The sequence below is a fragment of the Gavialis gangeticus genome, unplaced genomic scaffold (genome assembly GCF_001723915.1).
Source record: "Gavialis gangeticus isolate Ggan-Ray unplaced genomic scaffold, GavGan_comp1, whole genome shotgun sequence".
Taxonomy (NCBI): Eukaryota; Metazoa; Chordata; order Crocodylia; family Gavialidae; genus Gavialis; species Gavialis gangeticus.
This window is the reverse complement of record NW_017728994.1, coordinates 57,817,962-57,828,539: the sequence shown is the minus strand read 5'-3', so window position 1 is coordinate 57,828,539 and position 10,578 is coordinate 57,817,962. Positions and strand designations below refer to the sequence as shown.

Below are 10,578 nucleotides of genomic sequence, written 5' to 3'. Positions count from 1 at the left end.
CTATGAATTTTGGTATTTGATTTGGGGGGTTTTTACCATGGAAAAAATCAGAACTACCCTTGCCCCCTTTGCTCACAGAATGCAGCTCCAGGCCCCTCACTCCCAAGCCACAGCCCACCAAATATACGCTCACAACTCTGACATACATCTGTTTTTAGAACATTTCAATGCACTTTTACTGTATTGTAAAATCACTGCTATATATTACTAAGCAATCATAAATTGCACATTTAAAACATCCTGAAAATTACTTTTACTGATAACATAAGTTTGCACTATGCTGTTAATAGTGTTTGCCTGTCTGGTGAAAAGTGGAGTAAGAGGAGGCTTCAGTAGCAGGGAAATTAAAAAAAAACAACACAGCAGGAATTAACATTTTCCTCTCCCACCCCCCTCCTCCCCTTGAATGTATTCTTATTTTAAAAGCATGTGAAGTGAGGGAAGGAAAGATGCATAAGAAATAAGGGCTTATACAAATAACAGCACTCAGGAGACAGTCATAAACTTGTCAAGATTTTAATATGTATCATAAATATGTTCATCTTCTTCAATCTCCAACTGATAGTGAAGATTCCAAAAAGTCCTGCAATTTCAAATGCTACTGCTCCTGACTCTTGTCAGCCAACTCTCTTGGCCTTTTTGGTTAAGATTAAGTGTAGTCCCCAAGACGCTTCTCAAGAAAGCGGGTGGTGAAATCAAGCAGCTCTTCAAAACGTAAATGAACCTGCCACTACAGACCAGCAACAAGATCCTGCACATCCTCTACTGGCAGGGGAGTGCCAACATACCTCACATGGGAGAACTCTGTGCCTTTCAATAGTCACCCATGCCTTCTACCTCCTGACCTGCCCCAACAACCTGGCAAGCAGCATCACCAACCGCCAAGAGGAGGATCACCAGGCTGCCATCCAACAAGGACCCAATCGTGTTCCTGAACAGACAACTAGAGGGAAAGTTATGGCAACATAGCAAGGACTCTGCCTTACTTTGTAGCCAAGTACATGATGCTACACAGCACCTCATGAAGTGCATCAGGAAATGCTTCTGGACATGGTGCAAGGAGCAGTAGGAGATGTGGCTCCCAGCCCTATCAGCCACCCACATCATCATCACCCCCTTGCATCAGAACCTGCTTGGAGAGGCTCCTGGAGGATGCCATTCAGGTCAACTACACTGACAACCAGAAGGCAAAACCCAGCCAGGACAAAGTCTTCAAGGTCATCTTGAACTGGGACCCCAGAAGCCACTTCATGCACTGTGGGAACCTCATGCACTTTGCAGACTGGCACTTCATCCATTGCACCCATGTAGGTGTGAACTAACAGTTGGGGGACTTGCATGCTTCCTGGGCCTCTCTATGCTATCACCGGAAAGCACCCCATTGACAGCAGACAGGAACACAGAGGCAAAGAACTTGTTAAAGAGTTCTGCCTTCTTTCGCTTGTCTGTCACCAACTGCCCTCCCCTGCCTCGTAGGGGTCCAATGTTACCCCGAGACTTCTTCTTGCTACCTATATACTTGAAGAAGGACTTTTTGTTATCCTTAATCCCAGAAGCTAATCTAAGCTCCAGTGCTGCTTTATCCTCCCTTACCAAATCCCTACAAGCTCGGGTCAGGGAGGTGTACTCCTCCTTTGTCCCTGCCCCCTGCTTCCACCGCCAGTATGCTTTTTTCTTTGCCCTCAGGCCAGCCTGGATATCTGCGCTCAGCCATGAAGGTTTCTTGGACCCTTTTCCCATCTTCCTGCACAGTGGAATTGTGTCCTGCTGTGCCCCAAGGATAGCCTTCCTGAGGAGGGACCACCTTTTCTGGACCCCCATACTAGCTACACCCTGGGCTCCGAGTGCCTCCCTGACTACTACCCTGAGCACTTCGAAGTTGGCTTTCCTAAAGTCAAGCAGTTGCGCTGTGCTGGCTACCCTCCCCACCTTCCTCTGAACAGCAAACTGGATCATTTCATGATCACTGTCCCCTAGCCTCCCTTGTACTAGCACCTCCCCCACCAGGTCGTCCCCAGAGGCTAACACCAGATCCAGTATGGCGTTTCCCCTAGTGGGGACGAGTACCTTCTGCACGAGGTGTAGGTCCTGTACACACGTCAGGAACCTTCGTGAGTGGCTAGACCTGGCCGACTGCTCCTCCCAGTCGGTGTCAGGGTAATTCATATCACCCATGACCACAACATCCTTTCCACGCACGGCCTTCCCAAGTCAGAAGAGACCAACTGAAAACCTCTCTCGTGCCACCAACTGACCAAGGCTTTTAATGCCTTTAACTTTTTTCCCACCCTAGTATTTGTACATTACCTTCTAAACCATTGTCTAAGAATGTTTTACCAGCTCACAACTCTGTACCAAACCGCACCTTTATCCCAGGCTAAGAAACTATGCGACTGACTGCATGTTCTAGATTGCACCAACCAACACCAGCTATGTTCTATATAGCTACTATGTGCTAGGTCCTACCATTGCTTCAATCTCTACACAGCTATGATTTTTAACATACACTAATAAAGTTTTAAATATGTTCTGTAACATACTACAATGTGATAAGTTTATGGATTTTGATGTCTTTTTTTTAGTTTAGAGGACTACTCATTTATCATACAGATGCCTTTTAAGAAAAAAGATAGAGAAACAAATACAGTTAAATAATCAAGAGACTAGGTCCTGTTCCCGAAGCAATCATGCAACAACACTGTGCTTTATTTTTCCTGAAGTAATAATGCTTATCAGTCTGTGAAAAACACCAAGACACGGAGAGAGAGAGAGAGAGAGAGAGAGAAGGGGAAGGAAGGAGTTGTCAGAATCTCTCTTGTGCATTTTATAAAAACTGTTCCATGATAAATTACCACATATCATGACTGTGTATGATTTCTGCTGTAAACAACAGGCTATAATGCTAAAACTGCTGTGTTATCTGGCTGGCATTTTTAAAAACAGCTTCTTAGAGACAGACCCTCCCCCTCCCCTGCAAAAATGCAACAGAATATAGGTGTTTCTCCCCCGAGGCTCCTTAAAAAATCCTAGCCATTATCACTATTATTCTCACCTTTATATTTATCAAATAAGAGCCTAAAATGTCTTGGCAAGGTTAGGGGTAGCATACAGTTATTCACTTGAAGGATGGCAGAAATCAAAGATATGTAACCAGAAGTGTCAATTTTCAGATTTTTTGCATTTATATCAACTCTACAGTGTATGAAAGTGTGATTTACTTTATATTTCAAATGCCTGAAAATGTAATGTGACATTTTATAAAATGGCATTAAATAATAAGCTAATAGTTATAAAGAAGAAATATTAACTATGTAGTCAGCTACTGGCAAATGCTCACCATACTGCAGTTACTGTTTGCTGAAATGCACTTCTTGTCATCACACCATTGGCACCCATTTGTATTGGCAGAACAGCTAGCACAGTCTGCATATTTGTAACATCTATCATCAGCAGCAGCTGTAATACAAACAGGCAACAAAAAGAAACAAAGATGAAGAAGAAAGTTGCCACTTTTTAACAACTACGTGGGATAACAGCTGTCATTTTTCTTCATAAACATGACCTTCAATTTGAAATGAGAAAGTTACTTAATAGGAAATCAACAATATTCAATTAATGTTATTACACACTGTTTAAATTCTTTGAAGCTTCTCAAGCCCTGACTAGGTCAAGAAACACTACTTGATTAGTAAAACAGAGGCCAATTTTAGAACAGTATGCAGATCAAACAAAATGTTACTAGTCTTTTATTCTATTTCTTGTTAATGTATTTAAACATTAGTTAAAAAAACTAAGTTTGAGTTTTCGAAGAAAAGTAGTAGGTTATTATACAAGCAGGCATAGTAAGAAGTGAAAAAAAAAGAATCCAATTTCTAGCAGACAGACAAATAAATACTAATGCTTACTACATTAATTTTATATGATCAGTATTGTTTAGTAAATTGACATGCTTTTGAAGGATCACCCACACAGAAGGGTAGAGGTGAACCTGCCAAATTTAAGTGAGTCTGCTCCTTACATTTGCAATGTACATTTCATTAGATGTTCAATATGAAGTATATCCCACAATATGATTTTATTTATATGCCCTTCCTAGCTAAATTATTATAAATGTTCAATAACATAACCACCTATTAGTCTAAGGCATATTATTCTAATACACATCTCTTTGTGCGTCATTTACTGAAAAAGACTTCTTTTCTTTTTTGTTTTGCAATCAGACAGAATGCTTGGCCACTGACCAATTCTCCTCTGCTTCCAAAGTGAATGATCCAAAAGCAAATATGATCTTTAACTTCTTATCCCATTCCATATGTTAAAAACTCTGCCGTTCAGCAAAAGCTTTTCAAACTATAGGAACTTGAATTTATCTCAAAAGTTTATCCAACTTGCATTTTTAAGAGAGAACAAGACTTATATGGCACTGCCTTTGATCAAAAGCTTGGTGTTTGACTTCCACAGAAAATTCAGAAGAACATTTTAATAGGATACTTGGTATACTGTTTCTTCACAAGACATGAAGAAACTCTGTTGGTTTATTAAAGCATTTAATTTAGATACAAGATCTCTTTATTAATTTCCAAATACGTAAGGCCACATCTCCCCCTTCATCTTTGTGAAACACAAGCACACACTGAATAGCCAAAGGGGAGAACTCCCACAGCATGCCATCCAGGAATGGGAATGAAACCCATGAAGTGCAGAGCTCTCTAGGGGAAAAGAAGAAAATCCAGACAATGCCCACTGAAAGATTAGACGTCAGTGGGACGGGGAAATTGGCCCCAAAGACACACGAGGAGAATATTGTTAATCTGAAGTAAAGAGGCTTACTCTTTCAGAAAGGAAAAAAACCCTTAAGGATCAAGGTCATATTAAATATTTAAGACAAGTTTTCTTCAACACAGACTCACATGCTTAAATGCATCTTCCCTCTGCTGTTAAAAGGCGTCACGGGGTGGGGTCCCTAGAAACAGCCACGATGTCCTGTAATGGCCCTGTAACCGTGCTAGCTGCGCCCTGCAGGCACCTTCTAGTCTCGCCTGCCACATCTAGTTGTTTGAAATAATAAGTTGGGAGGCTGACCATGAGGTTGTGTGGTCACGGTCCTGCTGAACCTCACTAGATCCGGCTGCCTTTGGATCCCTTGCCAGGACTTACTCTAAGTCCATGCCTCTTGAGACACCCTGAGCCTTATGGACCAGACGCATGGCTCCAAAAACACCCCTTTACCATGCACCATGCCTCGTAGGTGGTATTCAACGTTGTCCCTCTGAGGCCTTAGACTAGCTTGGCTTCCTGTCGTCACTGGGCCCTTGGCCCCTGTCTACATGCCTTCCCTGGCACTGGGCTCTGTGCAGACCTGTCTGCGCCCTCTGGTACTGGGCTCTTTGCAGCCCTGTTGCTGCATTCTCTGGTGCTGGGTTCGTCTCACCTCCTGTCACTGCACCCTCTGGTGTTGGAGGTCTGTGTGGTAGTGTGCCCCTAGCGAGGCCTCCTCCTCCCCAGTAGTCTCATCCCGGTCCACCAGATTAAACAACAACAGAAATATGATCCCCTGGGCTATAACCTAACAATAATAATACCAATGACACTGGAGGCCACACTGCACCTTTAAGAGGGCCAGTTTCTCCCTCAGCAATGTGTACCTCCTATCCCCAGGTACTTTAGAAGCTCCTACAGCCCATTAGTCTTACCCACAGCTAGACAGGCAGCCAAGCATCTCTGTGGAGGTTTTATGCATGAACTCCTTCCCCTCTGGCTGCTGTCAGAGAACTGACTGCCTCTAGCCCCAGCCCTGGGGCTTATATGTGCCCAAGGTCCTATCTTCTCCCGGTCAGCTGACTGGGTGCAGTTGCAGGCTAATTCCCACATTAGCTTGCTGCCACAGCAACCTGCACCTGTGGGGTTTCTGCCTGGCTCCTAGGGCCCTCTTGCTAGGCAGTTTCTGCCCTTTAAGGAGCAGGCACATCTTAGTGCCCTGTGAGAAAAGGACAAAAAAGAATGGGAAATATCTTTTACTAGCAGGGAGTTTAGCAAGTGTAGTGTCATTTTCCATCTATCCACACCACCACCTATGCACAATTTCTGTGCAGCATGGACTCCTTAGTTTTGAGGACATGGCTAATTGGTAACGTTTCACAGCTAGAAAAGAGCTGCTCTTTAGAGTATCGCTCTTGTACAAGTCCTCAGGAATTTCTTTTTATAAGATAATTTTGACTGTGTCAACCTTTTCTGATAGGATTTGCATTGTATACTATCAAAGACCCTGTGAAAGCGTGGTTTCTGAGGGTGTCATCCCACGATAAACTGGCAGGACCTGATAGAAATGAAGTGGCATTGGCCATAACAGGAGCTCCTTTAATCTTCACACAATACCTTGCACCGGAGCGGTAATTCAGTTTGACCAAGTTAGATGTCTAGGGTCCCTCAGACTCAGTGGAGATATGTTAAGAGGCAATTAAGATGAATTCAAATGTAAGCACCCAAGCTCTGTGCACAAAGAATGGGGAGAGGTAGCATTCTCCAAATGACAATTCAGAAAACCCAGAGATAACAACAGGAAACACTAAGCACAGGGGCACTTGTCAGGAACATAGCACCTGACACGCATTGCACATCAGGCACTCTGTTCACTTTTTTATATATGACGATAGGCATGATGTTGTGGTAATAGGGATGCCCCTTTCTGCTCAACAGCCTTTCAGTTATAGCACTTGGCCAGAACATGAGACCAGTATTCTAAACCAGCGTTTCTCAACCCATGGGTTGCAACCCAAAAGTGGTTCGCAAGAATACATGAAAGGGTTGCAAGGAAAACTTAAAAACGGACCAAAACACTTCAAAAATAGATTCTCCATTAAATGAGAAAAATGTGGGAAACTGTGGCTTTTCCCCTGAGGGCTGCCAGAGTTCCAGCCTGCAAGGGGCTGCTTGGGCACCCCACCTCCCCGCCCTACACGCTGGGGGACTGGGGGTGGGGAGCAGCAGGTTTGGCGTTAGGGACACAGGGGCGGGACTGGCCATTAATGTTTACAAATGAGTCCTGGTACAAAAAAGGTTGAGAACCACTGCTCTAAAACCCTCAAAACCCTAATGAAACTTAAAATTCCATCTCCCATTTCCCCTAGTCATCCAGCTCTGGATGGGACCACCCTCCCTTCCTACTGTTGAAGGTGGTCTACTGGGCAGTCAAGAGGGCAAGACTTGGGGTCAGAAGGACAGTAAACAGTGAATGTAACTCTGCAGCTCAATAAGAAAATTTCCAGGGGGTGGGGTGGGGGGGATGGAGGAGGGGGCAGTGTCCTGGTTTCTAGCTCTGCTGCCAGGTCTTTGTTTGCATATTATGTTAGACAGTCATTGGTTACAAAACTGAACGAATCTTAGCAGTGCGGATTGGAACCAAAGATTCCTCTACCCAGGACAGTGCCGTAAACAGCAAGCTACAGAGTCAGACTCCTTGCATGCTTTCTTTATAGCTCCATAACAAACGCACTCTTGGATTCCACTTGCCTACCTTCAACAGAATAGAGAATGCCCATCTCAAACCTACTCTAAAAGCTTGTGGTAAGGACACACTTGTCTGGGAAGCAGGCTCAAATCATTGCAGGCTAGAACACAGCACTTCCAGTCCCTGGATGAAAATTCTAGCCACTCTGTTACTGGGCACAAGGTAGCCACTACCAACTTGGAGTGGAATTCAATGCTGCTGGCAATGAAGATGTCCTCCAAGATGCCTTCCAGACACAAACTGAATAAATAACTCCTCTTAAAGCCCATGCAATTGCCATGGAATCAATCTGAAACTTAACTATTTATGATGATTAATCTCTGTAGTTTTTGCCACTCTTAAATGTTCATATTTTTTAATAAAGAAGAGAAGTCTCTATATCCCTTCTGAAATGTTTTCCACTAAAATATGAAAAATACAAGAGAAGTTCTTCAGAACAGTTTTACATAGTCAACATTTTTGCACGTAACCCAACATTTTTTTTCCAGCAGTCATTATATCATACCCTATTTGCAACTTCATATTCCATTGGGAGACAATTCAGGAGAAAATTGATTGAATGGCAAAGTAGGTCACAATATATTTTAAAGGCATAGCTAATTTGCAAGAAGTGTGATGGTTAAACAAACATTTAAAGTAGTTCAGCAGTTTAATACTATGTAGTTTATAGACATGCTTTACAAAAATATTGAGTGAACTGTTTTGTACTGTTCTGCACCGGAAGATGTACAGAATGAGTATCATACTGGATATCTAGTGTTGTGCTGCATATCTGTGTTCACGTTAACTACAAGAAAAAGCAGTCTTAGAAACAGCTTAACTTGTGACAAGTTGAGCTAATCAGAAGTTATGTGCAATATAATTTATAACAACTTACTATTTGAATCAATATGGTTATCATGGTGTGAAAGAGATATTCACCAGATAAAAACTATAGCTCACATTTTGACACACTTCATTATGAAGTCTGAAAAGGGCTTGTTTGTTTCAGTATTTTTCCAGCTGTGAATGTAATGTATCCCCCTACACAATTCTCCTTTTAGATCTGTGAGCTCTCTCAGCCAATGACACTTCCTATCTATTACTTGTGCATACCTAAATTACTTTCCTGCTAACCGTCACGTTGGGAAACACTTGTGGGGTCCATCTGTGCTTTGGCTGCTATTATGGCTTCTCTGACTCAGAACAATTTGGGAGATTTTTTTTTTTTTTTTTTAAACACCACAATGTAGTAGATGGTGGAGGAGAATACACTTTAAAACAGACTGGGCCAAATTCTTTCCTTATTTCATCAGTGCAAACCCAAAATAACTATACTAAAATAAGTGGAGTTACTTTGGTTTTAGGCTAGTATAACTGAGATCAAAATTTGGGTTTCTCTACTTATTCTTACCAGTCAGTTTGAGTACTTTTCCCTTTCATTCATAGATCTGTAACTTATCCTTCTAGCCATGGTTCTATGAACCTGGTACTATGCCTCACTTCACATTTCTCCAATGGTCAAATTTTCACCAGAACGCAGGTGACAACACAATTACGAGAGTCTGTGTATTCTTAGTATTTTCTAATCACTATTATAGTTTTGTAAGCAATACATTGCAGTGTTTCACTTAGAATTGTCATAATGACGTACCAGGCTAGACAATAAGATTATGAATACTGATAATAATATCAATCTAACAAAATCTGATTAACAACCAATTTATAAGGGTTGTTCTTTAGAAGGGAAGGGAAGAGGAGGCAGTACATTGTGCAAAAAGAAATAATCTCCATATTGGTTATGTTCCCCAAGTTTTATTTTGTTGCTATCCTCATCTGCCAGACTTGTCATTTAAGAGTAATCTATGACTCATGCTCATGCTTCTCATGTGTGTAGACAAAACGGGGGCCCTAAATTCAAACAGTGGGTTTTAAAAAACACCGCTTCAATTTAGGACCGATTAAACCCTTGTGTTGTGCACACACCCTGCTGACTTACCTGCCTCTCTGGTGGGGAGTGGGAGGGCGATCTGCCAGTGGGCAGAGCAGGCCCTGGGCTGCGAGGGAGGGGCAGGGCAGCTGGTGCTTCCCTCCATGGCAGCTGCAGCCCCCTGCCCAGGCAGTACCAGCCCGCAGGTACCCAGCTCAGGTGGTCCCGGGGGGCTCCACAGCCACAGAGAGAAGCACTGGGCCCCGCGCACAGCTCAGACAGGCTGGCAGGCTCCAAGGGTGGGGGTAAAAAGGTCAGGCTCGTCACTTTCGGCAGAGCCTGCTTCCCTGGGCTGCTGGCCAGACTGCCTGCAGGGCTTCCTGCTAAGCCCCTGAGCTGCACAGAGCCCGATGCTTCACTCTGCGGCTGTAGGGGTAGATTACTAAAAGTACTCTAAAACACCTCAAAGGAGGTGCATTCAGCCCACTTTAAAGTGTCATGCACACACACCTCTCATTTGTCTACACACGATAGTCTCTAATTCCCATTACCATTTTTCAATCATTAATATCTTCAAACTCAGATTCTACTCACTTCCTCCTTTATTAAACCTTTTTTCAGTCCCCACTGTTTTTTCATATTAATTGCTATAAATTTCTCCTGTCTAACCTCAAAGTTTTCTCATCCTCTCACCTGAATTCTACCCAAAAAGGTACTGATGAGGTCATTTTCTTCTTCTTTCTCCAACCAAGGCACCTTTTCTCTTTGAATCATCTAATGACTTTCTATTACGCCTGTCTGAAGCGGCAAGTACTTGATTCGGATTCAGATGATTCAGAGGGAATAGTGATTTGATTCAGTGATTCAAATCACTGTCCCAATTCGATCTGGCAAATTCAGATTCAGAGATTCAGTCGCAAAATCGGCGTCAAATCGGTCCGAATTTCCTCTGAATCAAACTGGCAGTGGCAGTGTCAACGGCAGGGGCATGGTGGCAAGCAGGGCTCCAGCCGTCCCATCCCGCCCTGCCCCCCCCGCCACGGCTGCCTTGCCTGGTACCAGAGGCCTGGCACTTTAAAAAAAAACAACAGCAAAAAAAAATCCCCGCACTCACCGGCTCCAGCAGCAATGATTGGGGCTCCTGGGGACTTGTGGCAGAACA

The 10,578-nt window shown here is 43.3% G+C and overlaps 1 protein-coding gene across 3 annotated transcripts in view; it reads right to left on the bottom strand.

Moving 5' to 3' along the window:
- The window catches only part of ATRNL1 (attractin like 1), a 1,264,546-nt gene that overhangs the window by 956,736 nt on the left and 297,232 nt on the right, over nt 1-10,578 (bottom strand). For all 3 annotated transcript variants that reach the window (XM_019502885.1, XM_019502884.1, XM_019502883.1), the window contains exon 13: nt 3,338-3,456. In XM_019502885.1, the coding sequence (XP_019358430.1) occupies nt 3,338-3,456 (119 nt within the window). The remainder of the gene's footprint in view (nt 1-3,337; nt 3,457-10,578) is intronic.